Genomic DNA, 27,980 nt, shown 5'->3' with positions numbered 1-27,980 from the left:
ACCTGATTGGGTCTGTATAATCTCCAGGGGCCAGTGGGGGGGGGGGGGGGGGGGGGGGGCGGGGGGGGCGGGGTGATGGCTCTGGGTTAACTGTGCTTAAAAATCCAATCCACCACAAGAGAGCAAGAGTTTAAAAAAAAAAAAATCAAACCTTGCGGGTGCTCTTTATGCTAACGACGCCACCTGTTTTTCTTTTATGAGTACCAATGAGTAATGAATTAAAAATAACCCACTAACAGCAGTGCAGTAAGGCGCCCCCTGAATAAAGCAGGGCAGCTGTTTCCCGAGCACAGCTGTTAAGGTTTATTAACACATCAGTCCCATAAGAAGCCCAACCTCCTACCTTCAGGACCCTAAAAGCACAGCTTCTCTACACTGCACATTAATCAGTGTTAAATTAGCATGTACGTTTGCACTACTCTGATATGGATATATTTTATAACCTTCTTGATTGTGAACTGTATTAGAGTTCAGTTAACACAACAAATATTACCTCAGTGGCAGATCTACAGTAAACCTTTATTTTAACGATTGACGTTTATGAAGGGCCTTCCTCCCCTCTTGACTAAGGCCTCGTTCACACACACCTCTCACAAATAAAATGGACGCTTTGCACAGCATCTTTATTGCTGAGGTTATCGTTAATAAGGGAATAACAAAGTTTCTACATCATTACCCCTACAGTTCATGATGCCTCCACTAAAGGCCCGTTTCCACTGGGAACAATAGCTATTTTGAGAGCTAGATCAATAACTATATTTATAAGCTACAACAACGCCCATAAAATATGATAAAAAATGTTCCAATTAAAATGTAGTGTCCACACTGCAGTAATGATATTAAAAATGAGCTACAATGGTAATGATAAACAGGGAGGATCACTCACAGAGCAGCACCATGTAATTATTATTATTTTAATTAAAGAACACATCGCCTGTGATAAACCATGTCCCGCTTTCTGCTGTGTGCTGTCTGTTCCAACTGGAAACGCGTGTTGATTGGCATGCTGAGTACAGTAAAGTAAAATAAAACACTCTCTGGTGAGGATGCTAGTCATCATTCCTGGTACAACAGGCATTAATGAGGTGACCATACTGAAGGCTTCTCAGAGACACAGACCAAACATAATGAAAAGGGCTGGGGGGTTACTGGGAGCAGAACGGAACTGACATGTGGACAAGAGATCTGTGAGTCATATCAACCCTTTGAAGAGTAGGTTTTTTGGAATTTTTTTCCAAGAACACTGCATTCAGCTGTAATTGTTACATCAGCATTAGAATGTTCAGTTAAGAACATTCTAATCGCATATTTGTGATCTCACACTTAAATGGTTAAAGCCTCTTGCCGCACCATTAGTGCATTGGAAGGTACCTTTTCACACACAAAGTTTTCCCAGTATCGGGACAGTGATGTTATTGCGGATTTCCTTATTTTTTCGTAATAAAAACTAAAATAAATACGCAGACAGTATTACCTCGATCATTTCAACCATGTGTGGTGGGTAAGTACAACGTACACTTCAGGGCACATCCTAAATACATCTCCTGAACATCAGACAACAGATGACAATAAATTCTTTCATGGCATTCTTTTTTTGTGACCCTCAGCATTTTTCAAGATTCAGAAAAATAAAGAAATGGAATGTGTTAAAAAGAATACAGTTAATTATCAGCTGCTTTTTTTGGTAGACAGCCATGTCTTACAATCGATTTTCATTTCTCATTGATTCTGCTCAGACAGCTGCTGGGTCATGGCAGCGCTGGACCATACACAGATTAGCAATTGGTGGCCTCATGAGAATATGTGGAGATCCTTCTTCAAATGTAAATCATACTCTTTAATCGATTATTTGTATATGTATTTTCACTCCAGCAATAATGTCAGCTGTTTTATGGCGACGTGAGATGCGGGGGTGGTTGAGGCTTCCTGAATGCCAAAGACAACATGAGGCCACCAAGCTCCGTGAACCACCGAAATGAAAGGTCTCACAGCAAAACACCATGATTGGTCGGAAACACTGATAACAGATGTTAGCTCCACCCATTCCGAAGATTCATCAAGCCTCTGTCTCCCGCCCCTAGATGAAGTGCAGTTACGGATTACTTTGGAACACGGGCCGCACAGCTAGCTCCACAGCTAGCCCCAGAGTTCCATTAGCTGCCACCTGCTGTCGATGACCTCTGCCTCATCACAGGAGTCCTGTAATGTTACCTTGGTAATGCAGTGGATCTAGTGAGGCTGCTTGTTGATACAGATGCAGTACTGTAGTACTACACACTACATTCTGCCTCTGAATTTGACAGTGGCTAAGACAAGTACATATTTCACTGGGTTAGTAGCTCCCTGAGTGGCCTTTGTCACATACACTAAGAGGGGAGAGCAGTACAGGGAATGCTGGGATATGTCACCGGTGGTGAGCAAAGCTCAGTGTTCTGGGACAGTAACACAGCACTATGCCACTAGAGTTTTTGGAGTGACCAGCCAACAAGAGAATGGGACACAGTGGCCTGTCATAGTGTGAATGGCCTGTCATAGTGTTCAGGGGCGACAAGCTTCCCACAAGGCTGAGCGGGGGGCGGAGCCAGGCCTAAGACGGGGGCTTGGGTGAAGGGCGGGGCTTGTTGCTGGTGGCTGGCTTCAGAGTGACGGCAGGAGCGGGAGCAGTGGGTGAGCGGGGGACGGTGGAGCTGTTTCGGGTGGGCGGCGGAGGTGAGGGGCGCCGCGGTTTGGTGGAGCGGACGGGCGGGGGGAAGCGCAGGGCGTAGTTCTTGCGGTAGCGCAGGGACTGGGATCGGAGCAGGAAACTGCTGTACTGCACCTCCGGCATGATGAGCTTCAGGCAGAGGTCCTGGGACGTCCCGCTGGCCCCCGGCGCGGGGCGTGAGGCGTTGGGCGGCAGGTCGTACCCCACGATGTCCACCTTGGAGCTGGGCTGCCAGGGCCGCAGCTCTTTGTTTTTTATCTGGGCGGCGGGGCGGCGCTGGGGGAACCGGCCCCCGAAACAGCCGCGCACCGCCCTGTCCCGCGCGGCCCGCAGCAGGCCCACCTCCCTGGCCACGCAGCCGGGCCCCAGCGCGTCCAGCCGCCGCCACAGCGAGGCGTTGAAGTGGTCGTAGAGCCGCGCGTCCAGCGCGTTCCAGCCGCGCACGCGCGCCGGCAGCCCCGCGCTCAGGTTCTGCTTGGAGCCCGACGCGCGCATGTTGAGCTTCACGTACAGCACGTCCTCCAGGTCCCAGGACAGCAGGTGGCGCAGCAGCACCAGCGACTCGTCGAAGTACTCGGCGATCATCACCAGCGAGAACACGCGCTCCATCCCCGCGATGAAGCCGCTGGCGTAGTCCACGTCCGAGGCCGGCCGGTCCTTGTCCCCGCCCAGGTCGAAGGTCAGGGTGTTGTGGGCGTACATGGAGTCCTTCTCCTCCGGGCGGTAGTAGCGGCCAGGGTCGGCCAGGAAGGCCTCCAGGGAGCCGTTGGGGACGCGGCCGAAGCTCTGGCAGTGCTGGTTGTAGTAGCTGAAGAGGGACTCGAACATGGAGGCGGGCTCGCGCAGGATGGTGACGTAGACGGTGTCGTTGGGCATCAGGCGGCGGAGCTCGGAGACGTTGAGGCGCATGTGGCTGGTGATGATGCGGGGGGGCACGGTGTGCGGGTGCACGAAGCGGGCGCTGAAGGGGCGCGGGTAGCAGAACTGGTGGTCGCAGGTCTGGTAGGGCAGGGCCACGGTCAGGTTGTGGCGCTCGGCGAAGCGGAAGAGCAGGTTCTGCACGGTGCTGCTGGCCGTCTTGTGCGTCTTGAGGAAGGCGATGCTGGTGTGCTTGGGCTTCAGCGTGGGGGACGGGTGCGAGAGCAGCAAGGGGCAGTCCAGGTGGAAGCCCTTCATAGTCCTGCAGCAGAGACACCAGTTTTAAAAATATTTTAAATTAGGCATCAACCAAGAGGACCTGCACTAAAAATGCTTTGTTGGGTAAACCTGAAAATTTACTTATATAAATACAGGTCTAACAAATTAAAGTAAAATATTTTAGGTTCGGGTTCAAGTTTAACAAATGAAACATTTTTTCAGTGTGCATGGCTAACTCTGCAGTCTGGAGTTTCACATCCAACAGTACAGTCAGTTATTTGCTTTGCAGATGCCCTTAACCAGACTTGACTTGCATAGCTAATATTCTTTGCATATCCTCCTATCCTCATTTTTGTCTCCTGTAGCAGACATGAGTCTCTGGTCCTAAAGAACCACATATGCTACTGTGCCGAAATGTACACTACATTTGATAAAAAATTAAAGAAATAATATTTTTGAAAATATTTTCAGTGCAACTGTATGTTTTTGTCATCCAAGACACTTGTATTATGCCAAAAAATGCTTCAACTTCTGCTGGGATTCAGGAACAAAACAACAGGAGGGGGTATAGCTCAGTGGCAGAGCATTTGACTGCAGATCAAGAGGTCCCCGGTTCAAATCCGAGTGCCCCCTTGTAAAAACTTTAGGGGATGGCAGTGTAGTATAAGCTGGTCTTTTAACCTAAAGGTCACAGGTTCAATTCCCAGGAAGGACACTGTCGTTGTACCCTTGAGCAAGGTACTTAACCTGCATTGCTTCAGTATATATCCAGTTGTATAAATGGATGCAATGTAAATTCTATGTAGAAAGTTGTGCAAGTTGCTCTGGATAAGAGCGTCTGCTAAATGCCAGTAATGTAGTGATGTATATTGAGTATTTAGCTGGGCTCCTTGACTGCTACGGCACACTGCTCCCCGGTCCATGCTGTGGGATCATAGGTTCTCACCAGAAGAAGTGGCCTCCATGGTGCAGGAGGAGGCTCACGCTGCTCACTGCCAGCAGAACCAGGAAGGCCTTCTTCTGAGACATCCTCCACAGCTCGCCTGGGACCGAGAGGAGAAGGGGGGGTGAGGGTCAGTGCATCCCGGAGAGATAAAAAAGTGAGGGGGGGGGGGTCTGTTGAGAGGAAGGCACAATATTGTTTTGAATGACACATGCCTTCTTGGCCAGGTCAGTGTTGTAAATGAGAATTTGTTCTCAATCACTTTCACCTGGTTAAATAAAGGTTAAATAAATAAAAAATAAAAAACAATAGAAAGGAGACCTTGTATAATACTAAATAAGGCTTGAAAATTTAGTTTTGCAAAGATTTGTCCAAGAAAAACTTAATTTCAAAGATTTTTTTCTTTAAGAACAGTAAAATAGACAGAAGAACTCAGGGGTTAATTATATTTCTTGTTTTGTTGCTGTAGATTGTAAAAGTATGCTGTTGTTGTTTTTTTCTGGTAGTAATATATATCAGTTATAGCCTGTTTGTTTCAAGGTGAATGTTTTACATTTCTGTCATGCTTGGCTAAACTAGTCTTTTTTTCTTATTTGGCTTTTTAATGCAATTCCCATCATGCACTTCACCAAGACAGATAAAGACTTCAAAATGAGCCATGGGAGTCAAGGAAACCCAGAAACAGCTGCCGACATTGTCTTTTAAGACTTTTAAAAGAACCATTACGTTCACACACAAACTTTTGGCAAGGTTCGAACGTACCCCAGTGCACATACACACACACACACTCACACACACACACACACAATTCATTTTCATATCACAACAATAATGACACCCTGCATAAATGCCTGTGTACGTACACTTCTCATAGTAGACAGGATTGTTCTTCCCAGCGTCGTCATCAGGAATAATCAGGAGTAATAGGAGTAATAATAATAAAGTAGAAAATTATAACACATCTTGTTGAGGGTGTCCTTGTCTGCAGACTATAAAAGCATAGTTTTGACTGAATCTTTCCTTAAAACCTCAATGATCACTCACAGCTGGAGGAAGAACATGCTTATGTTGACACCAGGGTGAAACTCAGGCCTTTAGATTGACTTTGGGGGTTCTTCAGCAAAACAGAAGTTGGGAATGACATATTCTCACTCCCAATGGTGATTGAAGAACAAACATGTTTGCTAATAGGCTTGAAAAATGCCCTCATACATCTCCCAATATTTTCAAATCACCAATTGCCGAGCAAGTTGATCCCCACACCCGCTCGTACCATGCAGTCTGTTAGGAATGGTAAATATAAAAGTCTGTTCCCAGAGATATAAACCAAACATTGAGCCCTATCGCATAGAGCCCTTCAGGAGATTAGAGAAAATTATATCTGGAGACACTTTGTTCCTTAATTAAATGACTGATTGATCAAAACTCAGCAAAATACAAGACAGCGACATGAGCTCATATTACATTATATTATATTATTGCTTTTTCGTCAATAAACCATCAGAAATATGATTATGTTCTTTTATATTATCGCTTTAGTGTCAATAAATCATTTCTTTCTCTAGCCATGACTACTAAACTCTTATCTAAATAGCCACTGATATTAAAGAGCTCGTATCTATCCAAACATGCCAGTGTTTTAAAGTTTTGCAGTTGACACAAAAGGTACCTAAAGGACTTAATAAAAGCATGAAAATTGGCACACATGTCCCCTGGGTGACCCTAAGACATCCTAGATGGGGTGCCCAAAAACATTTAAACAGGAAGTGAGCTATTGAAGAAATTCAAAATGGCTGTCTAAACAGTTGGCAATTGACCTATGATGCACCCAAGTGGACTCATTTCAATCTCAAGGTTGCTAACATTTGTCATCAGGTAATAACAAATGAAAAAAGCTTCTAACATGCAGTATAAGATCTCATTAGAGGGACATAATCTAGTAGTGACTCACATGTGTGCCAATTCACATGTTCCAGCACACTGGCATAATGCTGTGCAAGGTAACACAGCATCCCGGCATCGACACTTTCGAGAACTGAGGGGCTCAGTTTTGCAGCCACACTTTAGGAGTTCTCTACAAACTTTGGCAGCCTCTGGCAATAGTGTCCATAAAGGTACGTACCAAATTATATGCTTTTATGAGGTCCTATCTGTGCCTTATGTCAATTGCTAACTGTTTAGGCGGCCATTTTGAATTTCTTCAATAGCTCACTTCCTGTTTAAGAGTTTTTGGGGGCACCCCTTCTAGGATATATTCGGATCACTCAATGTACGTACCAAATTATATGCTTTTATGAGGTCCTTTCTGTGCTTTATGTCAATTGCTAACTGTTTAGGGGTAATGGAGCCTTTATGGCTGAGTTACCATGACCGTAGTTTTGGCATTTTCTCCCCGTTTACTGTGTTCCCCATCAGACTTTCATACGGCATTGTCATGCTGGGTATTTTTGGAAAGCTCAGTTCAGGAGGAATCGTTTTGTGTCACTGGTTATGTGGTATAGTGGGCATTTAATAAAGATTTCCGGATCCTGGTCAAAGCCCTGATTGGCGTGAGATGCACATCAATCTGTATTCGATTGGTATAGCCTACTGTTACGTCTGTTCAGATCTATTGTACTTGGTAGTTCAGATGTGATTTAGTTTAATTTACCTCCTCTTTTCATCTGTGTCTGCATGTCTGCATTGCATAACTTTTACAATCTGAACTTCATACTCCTGATAATAAATTCTTCACTCTGAACTATGTGTTCCTCGTAAACTTGTTCAAGGTTAATTGTTCCCAGCATCCCATGCAGACTCTCTGAGTTTGCTATCCATAGTCCCTTTCTTGTGTCTCGGTGGATATACTTCCTTGTTACAGTGCTACTGTAATATAGTACACTGTTAGATTCCTTCCAGTCATCTGGTATATATCATTTATTTATTTAGAAACCAACAGCAACAGCAAAGGTACAGTGCTTAAATTACACTGGAGGCCAACGCTTGGCATGTTAAATTCAGTTAAATTCTCTAATGTCTGTGGCCAGGTTTCTAAGTTTTATAACTGTAGTCAGATGTCATATAGGGTCATATTTATTATTATTATGCATGGGATGGTAATGTGAAGTCTTTGCCAATTTTGCCTTAATATACAGGTCACACATTTATAAATGTAGCTTTTTACCCCTTGTGTTCTGTTTACCTATTACCACATTTGAAACTGCTAGCCTGTGTCAGGACGTCTGCCTGAGTTTCCGTTCTGTTTTCCTGTTTTTTATTTTTATTTTAGTTTTTTGTATGTATGCATGAGTGTGTGTGAGCGCATGGTGTTTGCCTTTGTTTCAGGTTCCTGGTTCCCACCCACGCTCCGCCCCCAGTCCTGCCTGTCTGCCTCAGCCGTATTATTCAATCAAGCCTCAACCGCATTATTCCATCAAGCCTCTGCCGCCGCCCCCACCTGCTACTCATCTTCTACTCAGTTTCTTTAGCTATATATTCTGTTAGCTCTATTAACCTGTGCCAGATCGTGCCTTAGTTAACTTTGTGCCGTTCAAGCCTTATGCTACTTCTAGTAACTGCTTCCCAGTTTTTTGACTTTTTGCCTGTATTCGCCGCGTGTGCATTTAGCCTGACCCCTCGGATTACTGTTGCTTCAGTTTTTGAATTATTGCCTGTATTGCCGTTCTTGCCTTTGTTCCTGTAGTGTGTCTTTGCCTGCCTGGAATGTTTCTGACTGCCTTTGGAATTTGGACCTTGCCTGGAGTGTGGTGTACGAGACTGTCCGCTTATTCTGTTGCACCTTGGTTTGACAAACTACCAAGTTTTTCCCTGAATTTGCGAGTCTGCCTTTGAGTCCAACCCCGGAGCCTGACAGTACGATCTGGCCAACATGGACTCAGCGGACCTTGGTCAGCTGCAATCAGACCTGAGACGGCAGGGAGCCCTGCTGGGCGAACATCAGCACCAGCTGGAGACGGTAAAGCAGGCGCTGGATTCCTTCGCCCATACTATGACGGAGGTCACCGCTGAACTACAGCGGCTCCAGTAGTCACCAGCCAGCGCCCCGTCACCACAACCGACCCTCCCCGATCTAGGTCCGCCTGCCCTCCCAGCTCGGGAACCTCGCCTGTCGCCGCTGGAGCGCTATGCTGGTGAACCAGGTACATGCTGGTCATTTCTGATTCAGTGCACCCTCATCTTTGATCAACAACCCTCCGTCTTTCCTACGGAACGCGCAAAGGTCGCGTATGTGATCACCCTGCTGTCGGGTCGGGCCTGGGAGTGGGGAACTGCGGTATGGGAGGCCGGTGCTAACTTCTGCAATAATTACAGTTTGTTTGCTGAGGAGATGCGCAAGGTGTTCGACCGCTCCGTGCATGGGAGAGAGGCTGGTCGCCAGATGCTCCAGATACGCCAGGGACACCGGTCTGTTTCTGATTATGCGATTGAGTTCCGCACTCTCGCCACCACTAGCGAATGGGACGGGGCTGCTCGTTACGATGCCTTCCTTAATGGGCTAGCCGATTACATCAAGGACGAGATCGTTACCCGTGAGCTCCCCTCCGGCTTTGATGACCTGGTGGACTTGCCGATCCGTGTGGACAATCGGCTAACCGAACGTCGCCGGGAGAGAACCGTGAGGTTCCCCCCCCACTTGTGGTCCCCCCCCCTTGTGGTCGTCTTCAGACGATTACGTTCACATGTCTCTCCGGTCTCTAGGTCCACTCCCCTGCGTGATTCGGAGCCCATGCAGGTTGACCGCACTCATCTGACCCCGGCAGAGAGGCAGAGGAGGATGAACGAGAGGCTTTGTTTTTACTGTGGCCAGACTGGACACTTCATCGCCACCTGCGCGTTAAAAGACTACACTCGCCAGTAGAACGGGGATTACTGGTGAGCGTCACCTCTGTCCTGAACTCCCCAGCCCTACGGACCCTGTTACCCGCCACTCTCTCGTGGGGGGGGGGCAGCAGCGCCCCCTCTCTGTTCTGATTGATTCTGGCACGGACGAGAGCTTCATCGATGCTTCCCTGGCCGCCCAGTGGGGACTGCCCGTCGCCACCCTCCGTACTCCCTTGATGGCCGGTGCCCTGAACGGACAAAGGTTAGCCACCATTACCCACGTCACAGCCCCGGTGAGTCTTCTCCTTTCTGGCAACCATGGCAAAGAGATCGTTCTGCACCTGTTAGACTCACCCCAGGTTCCTGTTGTGTTGGGCCACCCCTGGTTGGTTAAACAGAACCCGCACATTAACTGGACAGAATTCTGTTATGGGATGGAGTCCCATTTGTCACACCCACTGTCTCCGTTCTGCCCAGTGCTTCCTGCCCTCTCCCCCAGCGCCTCAGGAGGAGTACCCTGACCTGTTTTCGGTTCCTCCCGAATATCTGGATCTACGGACAGTTTTCAGCAAGTCCCGAGCCACCTCGCTGCCTCCACACCGCCCGTACGATTGCTCCATCGACCTGCTGCCTGGTACTTCTCCGCCCCGGGGCCGTCTCTACTCGCTGTCTCCCCCAGAGGTCGAGGCCATGAACAAGTACATCGGTGAGTCTCTGGCTGCTGGGATTATTCGCCCCTCCTCCTCCCCTGCTGGTGCGGGGTTTTTCTTCGTGGGAAAGTAGGATGGCTCCCTGCGACCGTGCATTGATTACCGGGGTCTCAATGAGATTACCATAAAGAATCGTTACCCGTTACCCCCTCATGTCATCTGCCTTTGAGCTCCTGCAGGGGGCGACTGTTTTTACCAAGCTGGATCTCCGCAGCGCCTACCATCTGGTCCGTATTAGAGAGGGAGATGAGTGGAAGACCGCTTTTAACACTCCTACCGGACACTACGAGTACCTGGTCATGCCGTTTGGCCTTACCAACGCCCCTGCTGTGTTCCAAGCTCTGGTCAACGACATCCTATGAGATATGGTAAATCGCTTTGTTTTTGTGTATATTGATGATATTCTGATTTTCTCCAAGTCCGTCCAGGAGCACGTGCAGCACGTCCGGCGGGTGCTACAATGGCTGTTGGAGAACCAGCTGTTTGTAAGGGCTCAGAAGTGTGCCTTCCACCAGGAGTCGGTCTCCTTCCTGGGGTTCATCGTCTCCGCCGGAGGCGTCCAGATGGACGGCGGTAAGGTCAAGGCGGTGTCGGAATGGCCCATCCCCAAGACTCGTAAGGACCTCCAGAGGTTTCTGGGCTTTGCTAACTTTTACCGGAGATTCGTGCGTGATTACAGTAAGGTCGCTGCTCCCCTTAGTGCCCTCACGTCTACGGCTATGAAGTTCCACTGGACAGACATCGCCAATCAGGCCTTTGACAAGCTCAAGAGGGGCTTTACTATAGCACCTATTCTGACCCCCACAGACCCCACCCGTCAGTTCATTGTGGAGGTGGACGCCTCCGATGTGAGAGTGGGGGCGGTGTTGTCACAACGCTCAAGCCTTGATAACAAGCTTCACCCCTGTGCTTTCTTTTCTCACCGTCTCACTCCCTCTGAACAGAACTACAGCATTGGAGACCGAGAGCTGCTGGCAGTGAAGCTGGCCCTTGAGGAGTGGCGTCACTGGTTGGAGGGCACCAAGGTTCCATTTCTGGTCTGGACTGATCACAAGAACTTAGTACATAAAGAGAGCAAAACGCCTCAACTCGCGTCAGGCTCGCTGGGCCTTGTTTTTTGTCCGCTTTAATTTCACACTGTCTTACAGACCAGGCTCCAAGAACACCAAGCCCGATGCCCTCTCCCGCCAGTTCTGCACCCCTGAGGAGAGCCCCAAGCAGGAGACCATCTTACCAGCTAACTGTTTAGTGGCCGCAGTGGGGTGGGACGTTGAGAGCGCGGTGCGCAATGCCCAGCAGAAGGAGCCCTCTCCTAATAACGTTCCGGCTAATTGTTGTTTGTCCCCAGATCTGTACGTTCTCAGGTTCTCCAGTGGGGGCACTCTTCCCAGTTGACCTGCCACCCAGGTGCTAGAAGAACACTGGCCTTCATTCGACAGCGGTTCTGGTGGCCGGCTATGGTGGAGGAGATTAAGCACTTCGTAGCTGCCTGCCAGGTCTGTGCCCGTAATAAGTCCTCCAGCCACCCCCCCGCTGGGCTGCTTCTACCCCTGCCGGTGCCTAGACGTCCATGGTCCCACCTAGCCCTGGACTTCGTGACTGGTCTTCCCCCCTCCAATGGTAACACCACCATCCTCACTGTGATTGATCGTTTTTCTAAGTCTGTTCACTTCATTCCTCTGGTCAAACTCCCATCTGCTAAGGAGACAGCCGAACTTGTGGTCATTGTTTCTGACAGAGGTCCTCAGTTTATTTCTAACTTTTGGAAGGAGTTTTGCAGACTCATTGGAGCATCCGTCAGCCTATCCTCTGGTTATCACCCCCAAACCAATGGCCAGACGGAGCGGGCCAATCAAGACCTGGAGCGCATGCTGCGCTGCCTGGCCTCCCATAACCCATCCTCCTGGAGTCAGAATTTGGCATGGGCAGAGTATGTTCACAACTCCCTTCCTGTGGCCTCAACTGGTTTGTCCCCGTTCCAATGTTGCCTTGGTTACCAACCCCCTCTGTTCCCCTCCCAGGAGGAGGAGGCCAGTTTCCCATCTGTCCAGGCGTTCGTCCAGCGGTGTCGGCGTACCTGGAGGCAAGCTCGGGCGACCTTGCTCCAGTCCGGTGAATGGGTGAGGAGAGCAGCAGACCGGCATAGGACCACGGCTCCCCGTTAACGATGTGGGCAGAGGGTATGGTTGTCTACCAGGGACCTTCCGCTGAGGGAGGGCTCCCGTAAACTAGCACCCCGTTTTATCGGTCCTTACCTTATCTCCCGGGTCATCAACCCTTCTGTAGTCCGCCTCAAGCTGCCTAGTTCCCTTCGCCGTGTTCACCCTTCCTTCCACGTCTCCCAGATTAAGCCCTTACGTCAAGATCCTCACGCGCCCCCTGCCCCAGTTCCACCCCCCCCACGGCTCATCGATGGCACGCCCGCCTATACTGTCAGGCGACTGTTGGATGTTCGCCTGACAGTATACTGTCAAGACGTCTGCCGTTCTGTTCCTGTTTTTTTTTAATTTTTTTAATTTATTTTTTTTATTTTAGTTTTTTGTATGTATGCATGAGTGTGTGTGAGCGCATGGTGTTTGCCTTTGTTTCAGGTTCCTGGTTCCCACCCACGCTCCGCCCCCAGTCCTGCCTGTCTGCCTCAGCCGTATTATTCAATCAAGCCTCAACTGCATTATTCCATCAAGCCTCTGCCGCCGCCCCCACCTGCTACTCATCTTCTACTCAGTTTCTTTAGCTATATATTCTGTTAGCTCTATTAACCTGTGCCAGATCGTGCCTTAGTTAACTTTGTGCCGTTCAAGCCTTATGCTACTTCTAGTAACTGCTTCCCGGTTTTTTGACTTTTTGCCTGTATTGCCGTTCTTGCCTCTGTTCCTGTAGTGTGCCTTTGCCTGCCTGGAAAGTTTCTGACTGCCTTTGGAATTTGGACCTTGCCTGGAGTGTGGTGTACGAGACTGTCCGCTTATTCTGTTGCACCTTGGTTTGACAAACTACCAAGTTTTTCCCTGAATTTGCGAGTCTTCCTTTGAGTCCAACCCCGGAGCCTGACAGCCTGGGTCAGAGATATACCCGGGAAGTTATTGGAATTTTAAAACAATACAGAAATAAGACTTAAAATAATCAATATATGTATAACATTTCGTATATTATCCATTTAATTTATTTATTAAGTGTTTTCAGGTCAAGTACCTTACTCAAGCATACAATCTGCTGCCCTGGGATTCAAACCACAAACCTTCTGGCTATACTGAAGCTCAGAACCACACTTAGGAACAAATTGTTCAGACATTTGTTTTTTGATGGATGCAACCAACATTTTTCCGTTGACGTTGATTTGCAAATAAAATTATCTATGTTGGCGACGGAAAAAAAATGAACACTTGCATTTATTTGTCAGTCAACAGTAAGGGCAAATGGCAGTGCCCCAGTCTGCCTCACAGTGCCCACACTGTTAGCATTTCATCTCCCAAATCTCACCAGGATTTTAGTGCGCGAGCTCTCCTGCCCAAGAGATCAGGTGTCGTGTTACGATGCTGGGGTAGCGTTTCAGCATGGGCGCAGATTTCAATCTACCTGTCAGCACCTGAAACAGGCTTTTGCCCACCCCCTTCACCCCATCACACTGGGCTGTGTCAGAGAAACGGGTCTTCTAATTTCAGTGAGTACGGAGAGGGATGAGAGAGAGAGAGTGTGTGTGTATGCGTGTGAGAGAGAGAGAGAGTGTGTGTGCAAGAGTGAGAGAGATACAGAGACAGAAAGAGATAGTGTGTGTGTGTGTGTGTGTGTGTGTGCAAGAGAGAGAGCATGGGGAGAGGGAACTTCAGTATAGACGGCACTGTTTTAATTAATAATGCCAGCATCATCAATGTGACTTAGAATGCTTTGCATCAGAAGAGCAATGAAACAGGGGAAACAACTGTAACCAGTAGTGAAAGAAAACCAGAATGGACTACAGGTAAGAAAGTAAGCACTACTTTACCTGTGATAAAGTGGCAGAACTACCTACCTTGCTTGCTAACAACAGATCATACTAATATCTCCAAGAACTCTGTTTCACCACCACTCCTCTTTTGGTGATACTACAGACTGTACATCGCCCTATGGGGCTCAGGATGTAATTCCACCCTGTGGGGCAGACCACTGCACTAAGGATGGGTTAAGGGATCCCCAGCCCCCCCAACAAATATTCTGTGACTTTTGTCACACAGCGATATCACCTCAGCTGGTTTTTTCAGGCAGTGGCATTAAGGTGAAAGACCCTGCGACTCACCAGGACGAGCGTTGGGGGAACGCTAATTTAGCACCTCAGCTGGATGCCTGACCAAGGAGTCGCAGTTCCCTCTTTTAAAGATGCTCAGCCCCCCTTCAAGAGTTATGCAGTGAAATAGATGTCATCTGTAGGACGTTACATGATGACACACAATCAAATACTAGCTAATTTTGAAGACATTTCCTAGCGCCTAATTCACATTTGATTTCTGACTTCTTTGAACTGTGGCCAGTAGCCCCACTGGAAGACGCAAAATTGGCTCTCTCATTGCCCAGGGTGAGAGCGTTTCAGCCACCCAGCAAACAGCGACCCCCACTGGTTGATCAGGCACATGCGGCTCATCTGTAGAGCTGCACACAGAGCAGCGTTTCCCAACCATTTTCCTACCGCAGCATACTTTCTAAATGTACAGAATCTCATGGCACACCACTCTCAAAAGTGAGCGGCATACTGGTGGTGATATGGCATGTCAACAGTAGGCGAAAATGTTCTCCAGGGGTTTTATTCAATCACTGTTCATTTTAATGACATTTATTTTGACCTGTGAATGGGATTTTTTCATTTAAGTAATCATGATGTGGAAATAAGCGGCGGTGACATGGTGTGCTTCCGCCCTCCTGAAGTGACAACAGCGGCTGTAACAGGACCGTTACTGAGCATTCCAATTTGAGAGAAAAAGGTACCAAAAGGGAAGGTACCATTCAAATTACCCTGTGAAATAATTCATAATCCAGCCCTTGTAAAACCTGACTCAAGATACCCAGTAGTAACTCATGTATAAACAAACAATGCCGTCTTCTTTGTGCGAAAAGAAAGACACTTGTTCCCAAAGATTTCTTAGTCAGTTGACATTAACTGATCTGAGGTCAGTATGGTGGCGTACAGGGACAGGGGTGTGGATGGACAGACCTCCACATAAGAGGGCGATTGTGTGACCCAGGAACGGTTGATCAGAGCGGGGCCCTGGGAACGAGCCCAAGCCGCCATCACCGCGCTCCCCATCTGCATCACAATAACCGCCGCAGGGCTTTGATGGGATAAGCGAGCCCTCATGGGGCAGGCGGTCCACCCCGCACCGCGGGGTAAAGTTGCGGCCCGGTGTTTCTGGTTCATCCGACACCTCCGCCGTCGCCGGCGTTACCGGGAGATCAGTCCCAGTCGCTCGAGAGCGAGGGCTGGCGTCTCTAAGCGACCTCACGCTCTGACTTCTTCCAGCCAGCTGAGGAGACTCTGTTCCCGCTGCGGAGGACCAGCCGAACACCGCTAGCAGGGGAGGACGAATGCAGGGGACGCGCGGGACACCGCAGCTCTGGCGGGAGTAAGGGGACCCCGGTGTCCTACTTACCCCCGTCCCCACAGGACAAGGAACAAGACGGATTTTCTTCGGCTCCCAAAGTGGTAGAATGAATTGTCATGGATCGGCTGGGAAGTGCAGGCGTGCAGGTGCGGGCAGAATAGACTCATTTAAATGGTAACATTGTTAGCATCTCAATGAAAATGCTGTTTGTTTTTCCTATCAAAGCTAATATTTCAACAACAAAAAAAGTAGCATATATCGGATTATCAGCTCATATACTCAGATATCAGCTTTAGAAGAAGTGCTCGGTTTCTCACAGTAAAGTAAACCTTCAAACAAATAATGAAGTGTAACGACACCACTGAAAGAACAACCGTAAAAAAGACACCCAAGGAAGTAGCATAATAAGGAACTAGCTCAGAACTGCTGCAGAAGGCGACCAGCAGCTGAAGTCCTCAGGTTGGCCATATGGAAAGATGTGACTATGAAGCGTTACCAAAAATAATCAGACATAAAAATTGCTCCAAACGATTAGCAGCAGTGCATGAGTGCATGTCATATGCATCTGTGCCCCTTTTCCAAACAGAGGCAAATGTCTTATCTCCAAGCAACCAGGGGAGCAGAGCACGCTGGGAGGTCTTTCTGTGACCAGCCTTGCAAGTACATCATGCGCAGCCCACCCCCCAAGTGCATGTGCGAAGCTCCAGAAAGGCACATGTATGTACGCTGGACAGGGCAGCACAAACAGACATATGTTAATCTTATTTCAGATTACACTGGTCTATAATACTGCTCTGTCTCAACAAATCTCTAGCTCATGATCGGATGCCTGGTCCAAACTCTCGTATCGAAACGTCACATGAACGGTATGCAGTGAACACGGCAGACTCCAAAACAATACCAGCTGTGTGTTCATATTTAATTCTTATCTTACTCTGCTGATCGGTGTTTCCGGAATCAAGCGATAAGATGATTATATTCACCCGTAAAATCAATGAGTCAGAATTCCAGAATTGGATGGAAGGTAATTACAAAATGAATGAGGCAGTGTGGGTTTTGAATTAACCATCAAAAAAGTCTATACAAAGTTCATGGAAGCTGATATAAAAATAGGCAGTAGACAAAAAAGCGTATAGCAAATAGCATCATACTATTATCCAGTTCATTGGCTTTTTGTAAAAACCTTTTACAAATTACACTTTATAACACTTCTGCTTCTCATGACTGATATTGTCCTTCTAATGAATGTCGCCCTTCATTTTTTGATTAGTTATTTCATTATAAATGTCTAACATTAAAAACAAAGACTTTTTTTTTTTTTTTCGCAAGTCCACATAGTAGTACGGTTTCCGGTTTTTTCTTCTTCTTCGATTTCGTTTCACGGCAAAATCGAGAAGAAGCAAAGCAAAACAACATTCCGTAACTTAGCGTTGAAATCGAGCAAACTAACGTCTGCTAGCTTTTGTATGATGTGATATCGGTGTAATAATGAGGTGCACTGAGGTCCCTTTAACTCAACCATTTCGGCACTGACTCGATTAGGCCTGTTTCGCATACAGTTGGAGTGCATTCAACTGATTTATGCTAAGTGATCCCAAGGACAAGCACTCCCGCATGCCAAATGTCACAGGTGAATTCATTTTCTTACCTGTTTTATGGCTGCTGCAAAGTCGACTTTGGGTTTTCAGAATTGAGTTAGCAACCAGAAGAGGACTTTACAGAACTACAAGCACAGCAGGAAACACTTGGCTTCAGCTGATCAGGTGGCAGCAGGTAATTGCCCTGAACAGCATTTCCATTCACATAATTTGCACTTGGGCCAGTACCTCTCTGAATCCTCACCAGCATACACTTAACTGGCTCTATTCTTCTGAAAGTTATAGCACATAAACCTGCACAAACAGAACACGGGCAGACAGATTCAGATTTTAGGTAATGCCCTGACCAAAGAGAGACCAATGAAACACTTTACTGGAGGTCAAAGCTGGTCAAAACTCAATGACTAAATAAATAACTAAATTTTAAAAATGATAAATCAAATACAATTAAATGCAGCACCAAACTATTTGACCTTTAAATAATTATCGCTTATTGACTTGCTTCATGATTTAAAATAAAATGAATAATTAATTCAACCTTTCATCATGAAATGCATTATTCATCGACTCTTTAAATATGAAATAAATCATTTATTCTCGCCGGGCCATCAAATTCCCAGTTGGTGGTCTCAGCCACACTCTTTGTTCAACGAAATGTAACACTCCTTCAATTAAGCAAGGTGGCGAAATTCTGTTTCATATTAAAGCAGTCAGCGAAATTCTGATTTTAGTTGCACATGTAATTAAAACATGGCAAAAGCAATTACAGAGATGGTTTATGAAGGTGATGCTGAGTGGTCCTCCTCCAAAAGCAGTGGACTTCAGTTCACTGCAGTGACAGTTTCCTTGGGTTGGTATTAAATTCTGACTGTGCCAGTGATGACCGTGACAAGCGTGGCAGCCCATTACTGGCACCCAGGAAAGGTAGATTTTAGCCAACAGGACTATCCCCTGAATGGCTTTTCTGGGTGATCAGACAGGCGCAGGTTTCTTGCATGACCTGTACCCCTCGAAGGCGAAGACCACACAGCTCAGCTATGAAAGAGTGAAAAGAAGCAGCAGCTGACACAGACCCCCTCACAGGGCCGACCCGTCCACTCAAAATGCTGTATATATATATATATATATATATATTAAAAATATATATATATATCTCATCATTTTCATATGAAACATCCAGTCGGAGATTGCACTCTCACTCCCTCCAATGGATTGATTTTTTTTAATGTTTCAGAATTATTATGCTTTCAAATTCTTACACTTATTTGAAAAAAAAAGCTTTTGAGTGTCATTCAGCGTGGGCATATTACATCTACTTACATCATACCCATGGACAAAAAGCACAAAAAAAGTAAAACTCAGGAATAGAAGGATCAAACAGCATCGCCATTCACCTGCTGAAACCATAGCAGACGAAACCAGGGGAATCCCTGATCAGTACTTGGGCAAGCTTATCATCAGAAGTATACTGTAGGGAACAAAGTGGAATACACTTGTAAAAATTTAACATCACAACATCGGTTGTCATCAGTAATGACATCGGTCGTTGCCCAGTAGTGGGTGAGAAGGATGTGGTCCTACAGGTGACTGGGCATTAGCTCGGGTATAAATGCCCAGGACACATGCTTTAATGTGTTTGGGAAATGCCCATCAGCCAGGAGAAGCTGCGCCACGCTGTTCCACTGACATCTTACGAGTTGTGACAATAAAGGTCACAAAAGAGAGTAATTTGTCCGTTTCTTATTCAACAAAATAAGAAGACACCACAAGGGGTTCACAGGATAATATCCCAAATGTAATACTGATGTTGTTATAATAATAATAATAATAATAATAATAATAATAATAATAATAATTTTACAAATCTCATTCTTCTGAACCAGTGCTGTACCAACATGTCCCAAACTTGCTGCCTTTGATGGAGAAGAAGAGAAAGGTAAAGAGAAAGAAAGAAAGAGAAGGAGAGAGATGTTTAATCTGGAGTAATGGAGACCCTCAGCCACTGTGGAGCTGTGAGAATCTAATCAGATTTTTCCCAGCAGTTTGAGGTTTAAGTCGGTGAGATGAAGTGGCTCTCCCCCAGATATTTGCGGAGGCCGTGGGGATGAATAGCCCGTCAGAAACAACTGCAGTACCCTGATAGCTGGGTACTGCTTTAAAAGAGATTAATTAATTCACCAGCGCTCCAGGGAGCGACTCGTCTGGTCCGCGTCTGCAGTGAAAGTAAGCAGTTTGCCAGCACGGGACAGCCAGGCATATTCCAGAGAGACACAACACCCCACAAGTTTGGGAGTGAAGTTATCAAGTCTGAGGCAACCATGGCTAACAACCATCTGCCACAGAACAAGCATGAACTACTAAAAAAATATACATATGTCCACATAGCTTCTTCACTGTATATTAATAAACAAGCTGAACACGTCGCCTCCCCGCAACTGTAAAGTTTACTCACATGAAATGGGTGGTTTCCCCTGCCACGTTGGCTATTCAGATATTTCAGAGGCCAAGTACCATATTTTATGTAATAGTTAAGCTTCTCAACACAGCTTCAGCAAATAAAGGTTGTGTCTCTACTGCAAAATTGGATGCAACATGCCATGTGCAAGATCCATAGCTAGTAACATTAAATTTGATGTCAACACTCATGAGCAATATCATCCCCAGATGGAAAAGTGTACAGCAGGCGGGCTGTTATGCAGACAGCCAATATGTCCAACATCAAAATGACATCTAGATTAGGGTGTCCATTGGATTTCAAAAAAAGAAGATGAGCTGGCATTATGAACATAACTAGGCTATCTGTTCATTCATATATGGTCTAGGAAATGGGCAAAACCTAACTGGACGTTTTTAGGAATTTAGAAATCCCACCAGGACAGATATTATTGGTCCCGAAAAAAAGCAATGTGTTTGAAAAAGAGGATGGATGCCCAGTAAGCCTAGTCAAGATCAGCGCATGTCACTAAAAAGCTTCTGCCTGCCATTCCCTGACTTGCATCGTTCCCTCAAAAAACCTATTTTTCTGCGCACATCTTAATGAAGCTTTGTCCATCATAATTCACCTGCTATCTATTGTGCAACATTTTATAATTTGTTTCACAGCTATAGACCTGGCACTGTGCAAGACATTGATTTAGCACGTGTCATGGCTTCGGTGCGTTATCCGTTATCGCTTCAGTGCTATGTGCCAGTTACTCAATAACTCCTTCAGATTGTTTCTTGTCTGTATGAGAAAGATGGCCATTACTTCACTTTACAGAATTATGTAAAACACATCTGAGACAGGGAGCATTATAAAACTTTTTTTAGGGAAACTGCTTTTTTTTATTACATGTGAAACGCTAGCACCCGCAGGTGTACTACTGGGCTTAATCAGTTAGACTTTAGTCTGTTAGCAGTTGAAGACAGCGGCCTTCATCTCCACACTCAATACCTCCATCATTATATTTACTGCCGTGTGCAATAAACAAAGCATGCATACTCTACCTGCTCTGCAGATACCAGATACTGGTGGGCTCTTATGCCACAGTGTATAAAAACCAAACTGGACACATGTTCACCCAGTACCCAAATAAGTACCTTTATGTTGGTGTTTAATTTTTGGGCACTATCTATACATACAGCAAAGGACAGTTAATTATCTTGTAGCTTGCTGCCTAGATAATATTGTAGATATGTCTTGGTTATTGGTTTTTACAAATTATTCAATGGCTATCCACAATAACTAAAGTTTCATGCCTAGTGTGGAAGCTGAAACCTTAATTCTGAAAATGTATTGTTTTAAATTTATTGAAAATGTATTGTATTAAAGGGTAAACTTGAACGAGTTAATGGAAAGGAGGAGAGAGGAGTAGGTTCCTTGCTGTGCTGTAGTCTGAGGAGGAAATTTTAGCAATGTCTACATTTACATGCGCACCAATTCCCCGATTATTGGGAATAATCAGCTTATGCCAGTGTTTAGATCATTGCTTACACATGGATATAAGTAATGCGATTACTAAAATAGCCGCGCTTGCATGATGCTTTCCATAATCGGCGTAAGCTCAAACGGTGTACCTGACTACCATGCTTCCTTTCATCTGGGGTCTGTGACTTTTCACCTGACAAGAGCAGTCTCGAAAAGCTGAAAGAAATCAGAGTAAGAGTCCATGCATCAAAAGACAAAGATCCAGGTGTCTTAATCGGGTTTTGAACATGCCGGTCGTGACCTTACGCTGATAAAGATGATCAGATAATGGCATTTGAGTGACCATTTCAATAATCAGAGTATTGCCATATTTGGGGTGATATCAGAGCATTAGTGTGCATGTAAACTGGGACAGCAGGAACAGGAAAGTTAAGCTGGCTTCCGAACTGTGTATTACATGGCGGCACTATCAATCCATATAAGCAAACAGTGAAAAAAAGAGAAAAGAATGGCTAGGGCTTACTGCACTCAGTGTGTAAGAGTTTCACCGCTGATTGTACAGCATGAATATTAAAAATTCTGAATGCGTATTTTTTCATCCACTAGCCTAGGCGCATCTGTAAATGCAACCCCCATGGGTCATCTCCCGATTAAGAGGGTCCACAGCTCCAGGGTCCGGTGGAGAAGTGAGCGCCCGACCGCCCCCCCCCCCCCCCCCTCGCTGTGGCCGCTGGGCTAGTAAATATTTAATCACAAGCCATTATCCAGTCTCAGGTTCTATCTCTGACTCACCCGTGTCACTGTAATTGTGATGTAATCAAGACTGAAACCAATTATCTAATTGACTTTCACTGGGGGAATTGAATACTTTCATTTTAGTTTTCTTGATTTCACAGCAACTCTCTGGAAAATGATGCAGTACATTTGAGCTTATTAGTGTTAGGCACGTTGTTTTTCTACATAACATTTACACATAAATTGTGCAATGTGTCATCGAGAGTCGGTTCAGTGCAGAAAACTGCTGTTGCAGCACTCCCTATGGGTTCAAATTTTCAACTAGATTACCTAAATCAATGATGTGAAAGCAGTTATTTTTCCATTGACAGCTGAGGCAAAATACCTGTGATGACATCACTGAATGGGTGTGGCCAGCTGTGTAAACAGACTGAAAATTTTAACCCATAGAGAGTGCTGCAACAGTGCTGCAACAGTTTTCTGACCTGTGTTGACTTACTCTTTAAAATAGTATGCAACTGACTGAAATGTGTTCAGAAAAGTTCAACATATTCCCATAAGTTATTTATTTCAAATGACTTATAGTTTTTTTTTAAATTACCATGTAAAAACTTTCATTCCTGCTATCCATAGCAAAGCCTAAGCCTGCATCATCATAAATTGACATTTCACAAAGGAACTTGTTAATTCTTGAATGGATGCAGGTCAGACTAATGAATGACTAACCTTTAAAAATAATATTACCAATTCATATCAGAGCACACCATTTATTCTCATACCTTCCATATTTGTTCCTACGCTATAACTGATTTCACATTGGCTAAAAGACCCCAATTTTTTAAATATTCCTTTTCAAAGAATACAACTGTCCATTTTGTTCAATCCAATCTGAGAAATACTGCAATTCCTAGACTTACTGTTATAGCTTAAGACCATATCTGGATCCCTCCAACCAATCAGACAAATAGAACCGTAGCCTAAATCCTCTGTAATTCTACATCAATCAATATACAGCGGATCTAGGTATTAGTGCCCTGTTCTATTTAAACAGTCCTCGACATATGGTGCACATTTTTTCTCACTCAAAATTCATCTCCTGTATTAACTTCTCCCAGAAAAATAACTCTTGTCCTATACATACTCATACAAAAATGATTACATCTGAGCACATTACAAATTCACAATTGGTATTAATTTAAAAATTACATTAAAAAAAAATATTCCACATTTATTTAAAATTCTTTTAGAAATAAACTTCCCCAACCACTCTCCAGAAAACTGCAGATGTTCTTATAAGAAGAAAAAGAAGAATAACTTCCTCTACCTCCAAAAAAAGAACAAACAACACAGCTATACATTTCTGTCTACACTCAGTGCTTACCAAAAATAACTTTTGCTCCTTCATATCATAGAGAAAATTTTCTAGGCCCTCTGGTTTAAGCCCAGGAATTCCTATAAATTGCCTTAAATTTATTGTCAGTTCATTGGTTTTGTCACTTACAAAAAGCTGGAATTGCACCCAGATTCTAAACTTTTTACATTTTTTAACACCACACATGTAATAAATAAATAAATAAATAAATAAATAAATAAATAAATAAGAAGCTAAATAAAGTATTCATTTTCAACAAAAATGCCACAATCTGACTACTATTCCATAATCTCTGAAATAGTTTCATTTTACAACACCCTTTTAAGCAAAAATCAATCTTGGTCTTTTAAATGAGTGTAGCAAATGTATCTGTAATTGTAAATAAATTCCTTCTCCAAACTAGTGAATTGAATCCATTGCTGACAAAGCATTTCGAAAAGAGGTGCAAAACCAGCCTTGGTTTCTAGCTTCTGAAGGCATCACATTTGCATGACAGGACAGCACTGTCTAGGCTGCCCATTTCTGAGAAGCAAAAACAGTGTTGTTCCTTTTAAATACAGACCTTTACTATATTACCACCAATGGCACGGCTGCAGTCCATGTCTACGCTCTAACAGGAATAAAAAATACATGTCAGCAAAGCACAGTACAAGACTAAACTCGGTCAACAGGACATAGATTCTGTCAGACCAACCTGGCTTCATTTAGGCCAAATACATTATTGTATTTGACCAGATTCCACATCATTTAAGCCTACTTAATTTCACTGACACAATCCCAGTAGCAGTCACATCTAGACATTGGAAGACCAGTACCACTAGGCAAACATTTCCCTAACAATCTTAAGCTATCTTCGTTATGGAACAAACTTTTTTTTATTTTATGGATCAAGCCTTCATATAACAAACATAGCACCTAAGTTAAAACTGAGCGTACAATCCCCACCTCCACACGATGCCCACTGACTCATGATCGCCAATTTTTTTCCTGAACAGCTGCAGACATCTGTCAGGATGCCATTAACCACGGGCATTAAAACTGGAACCACCATTCAAAAAATGAAGCTTCCTCACATGACTTCTTCTCTTTCTCTGTACAACCGCGATTGGGGGCACTACTCAGTTTAAGTAATATGTTGTATGGAATATACTACTTATAAGGCATAAAAATACAGTACTATAAGGTCCACATATATAACTCAAATTAAAAAGAAGGTCTTATATTAGTAATGTCACAACTGCATCAGTGATAGTAGCCTAAGAGGGGTGAGGAACTACTTTAAGGAATAAATAACTCACAAAACCAAATCAATTAAATGAAGTGCTCCAGTGAAAACGCATTGTTTATCATATTAATATATGTTTTTAGTCCACGACAAAGCAAATGACATGCACTTCTGTACGTCGCTTTGGATAAAAACGTCTGCTAAATAAATGTAATGTAATGTAACAAAAATGTCATAACCCCCCACACCAAATAAGAATGTCACCTGATTGTGACCCTTTCTCCTGTAGTAAAGAATGAATATAAACAATTTAGGGAAATATATAATTCAGAAACAGGATTCAAAACTTTCAGCGTTGTTCTAAAAGATTACCATTGCGACAAGAAATATAAAGAAAATGATAGATGGTTTTGTCCATTTGCAGCATTCTCCAATTCAAAACACATGTAGAACCAACATTTTTAACCCAAAAATATATCATCTCAAAGATATCATTTTTGACACAGGAAATACAGAGGGTAAGAAAGAACATATAAAATCATAATTTCTGAGTTTTTAACAAACTCTCTACCATACTTTTTGGTCACAATAAAATCATAACACAGGACAATAAAACAAATCAACCTACGGTAAATCCCTGCCTTCTATGCAGTAGCCTATGTCTTGGCACAGCATCAGTGGATTGTACAATATTCTTGTCTTTTGGACAGCTATGAAGCTGGGAAATCGTGCTGATCTTTGCATTATTCCTTACTCAGGTCAACACAGTCTCAGGTGTTTCAGGAGAAAGATTCTGGTTTTGTGACCAAAGCTACAAATGAGACAATTGCTTCTGCGAGGCTAAAGCCAGAGGGAAAATATTCTTTGTTTCTACAATGCTAATAAAACTGGACATGTCCCATCCTGCTCGTACTGCACTGCCCCACAGCGTAAAAGTCTCTTTCATTCAGGAGATATCTGTGGTCATTTCATCATGCTTGTAATGTGCTGCTTAACTGCGGTGTACACACTCTATTCCAGCACCCAGCCTCAAAAAGAAAAAAAATGAATTTAATTTCTCCCAAGAGGGACTAAATGTCCTTTTGTTCATCCACTTCTGTTTCACAATTTATGAGTGTAAAATAAAATAGCTTGCCAATCCACACAGCTCAATTGCTTTGGATTTACGGAGGCAATCCAGATTCTCTGGCACAAGTTCAGACATTTTGTGAAATAGAATATTGTATGCTATCCGGAAGGATGTAGCCCATAAGTGACCCACAGAGGATAAAATGAAGTATACAGAATACCTGAAATCAAAAAAAAAATTGAATTTGGGTTTAAACCACATCTCAAAACATTTACAACCAAGCTGTTCTACTACCAGTTTTAGGTTAAATATTATAAATATTACAATTTAAAAAGTGAATTAGTTCTACTGGAAAATAAATCGAGAATGAAACTAGTCACATTACAACAAAAAAAACGTTAATAAACCTCTTATCATGTCTCAGCACTGAGTAAAGTCACAAAGCAATCTATTTTAAGCTTTTACACCATGGAAAAACACCTTTCTATGGTGCAAAGTACATTTTTATTGTTACATTTTATCAGAAAGGGCTTTGAAGGCCTGTATTAGTTTTGTATACAAAGAGCATATTATTACTATTATTATTATTGTTATTATTATTATTACTGTTCTTGTTGTTATTATTTCCTTGTGAATGACAAAACAAATCCAACCACATCCTGAAATTATTAATCAACTCATCATCTAAAAACAGATTAGTGCTAGAGTTTGGTGAGCTAAGATGGCAAACTGTCTATGTCCGTCAATATTTTCAATCAAGAAACACCCTAACCACAAATCAGTCATTCAAATCGCGCCACAGCCTTTAACCAAAACCTGTCTCTGAGAAACAGAAAACATGTCAACTACAAATAAATCTTGCCCAAATTCCAAAAATCATCCAAAATCGTATTAGAAGAATAATGTCCACGTATCATTTTAAATGTACAAATGTACAAAGCAGTCCCTCATAATCAGCTCTCAGTGTGTCATTGTGAACTGTACAACAAAGACTGTGATTTATGGCCAATGTCTTGACCATGCATTGGAAATCTGAATCTTAAGTAAATGTAAAGAAGGGTTGCATTTTGGACAACGTCACCATCACCAGCCCCCAAAATGTCAGTTTGAATGCACTTAAGCTATATACTTAAATGTTGAAAGGAAGGTGAAACTTATAGTTTTTAGCCTATTATTTTATTTTATTTTATTATTTTTTAATTTATTATTTTTTATTCCAACTTCAGAAAAACCATTAGCATTTGAAAGAAATGTTACCCAATGTCGGATATAGAATCTGACCGCATTTTCAAATAATTTCAACTCACTATATGAACGTCCATCCATATCAATTCGTGCCCAAATTCTAGTAAGAACAGACGCAGAGAACATCCGCTAGATTTTTCCCATCAAAAGAGTAGCTCACAATAGCAGTGAGACTAGAATTGTTACAAATACACAATTTACAGAAATGCGTGATGATGAGCGAAGAAAATGTGGTGCGGATTTATCTTCACCCATTTCTGCGATAAGTAATTATTATCCAAATTGTTCAGTAATTCAGGAAAAACAGTTCCAATACGGCAGTAAAAACACATGATATTACACATGATATTATCCTCTCACGTTAGCCTAAAAAGCATCTCTGTCCATCCTGCAGGAATACTGACAGTACCACAGACAGCCCTTTCATACAAGACGGATTGAAATGGGATCTCACAACGTGAAAAAATCATAAATGGTCTAAATAACATCAAATAACAAGGGCAGGGGGAAATTTGTAGTACGTTTAAAATAAAAGTTATTTCAGCGATCAACGGAAACAACTCAATCATATAAAACGTCAATATGGCTGATAAAAATTTTTTTTAAAACACACAAATGAAAGTGAGCGCTCAATAGCAAATGCTCTTACCTTTGTCACCGTTGCTACAGTTAGCTATAGCTCAATTTGAGGGTGGGTTAGCAGTTCCACGTCTATCAGACACTGTGTCCCTCTCACTGGCTTCAGTCGCTGTTTCGTGGTCAGTTAAAACCATTTATAAATAAAGCACCACAACCAAAAGGTATGCAACTGAGCGCAAGACAAGTGCACATCGCTGTATATAAATCTTGCCGCCGCTTTGTTCCAGAGATGTCGCAGTCGTGCTGTCATTGCTTAGACGCCCCTCGTGCGCTAGACCGGTAAGTGACTCCGGTCAGCCCTTTTCTAC

General features: G+C 44.1%; 1 protein-coding gene and 1 non-coding gene across 2 annotated transcripts; one reads left to right on the top strand and one right to left on the bottom strand.

Annotated features, from left to right (window-relative positions):
• Positions 1 to 87: 87 nt before the first annotated feature.
• On the bottom strand, positions 88 to 27,971 carry LOC118235767 (galactose-3-O-sulfotransferase 3-like). Its single transcript, XM_035433540.1, has 3 exons — positions 27,683 to 27,971; positions 4,788 to 4,884; positions 88 to 3,884 (listed from the first exon to the last, which is right to left on the bottom strand). The coding sequence occupies exons 2-3, from the start codon at positions 4,868 to 4,870 to the stop codon at positions 2,588 to 2,590; spliced, it is 1,380 nt and encodes a 459-aa protein (XP_035289431.1). The 5' UTR covers positions 4,871 to 4,884; positions 27,683 to 27,971; the 3' UTR covers positions 88 to 2,587.
• On the top strand, positions 4,403 to 4,474 carry trnac-gca. Its single transcript has one exon. It is a non-coding gene; the product is annotated as a tRNA-Cys (tRNA).
• Positions 27,972 to 27,980: the final 9 nt, after the last annotated feature.

This window comes from Anguilla anguilla, chromosome 9 (genome assembly GCF_013347855.1).
Source record: "Anguilla anguilla isolate fAngAng1 chromosome 9, fAngAng1.pri, whole genome shotgun sequence".
Lineage (NCBI taxonomy): Eukaryota > Metazoa > Chordata > Actinopteri > Anguilliformes > Anguillidae > Anguilla > Anguilla anguilla.
This window is presented reverse-complemented; position numbering and strand designations above follow the sequence as displayed.

Coding starts and splice junctions, on each gene's coding strand:
- LOC118235767 (XM_035433540.1), bottom strand. CDS start 4,870: ATGTCTCAGAAGAAGGCCTTCCTGGTTCTGCTGGCAGTGAGCAGCGTG. Junction 3,885..4,787: donor CATGGAGGCCACTTCTTCTG/GTGAGAACCTAT, acceptor TCTCTGCTGCAG/GACTATGAAGGGCTTCCACC.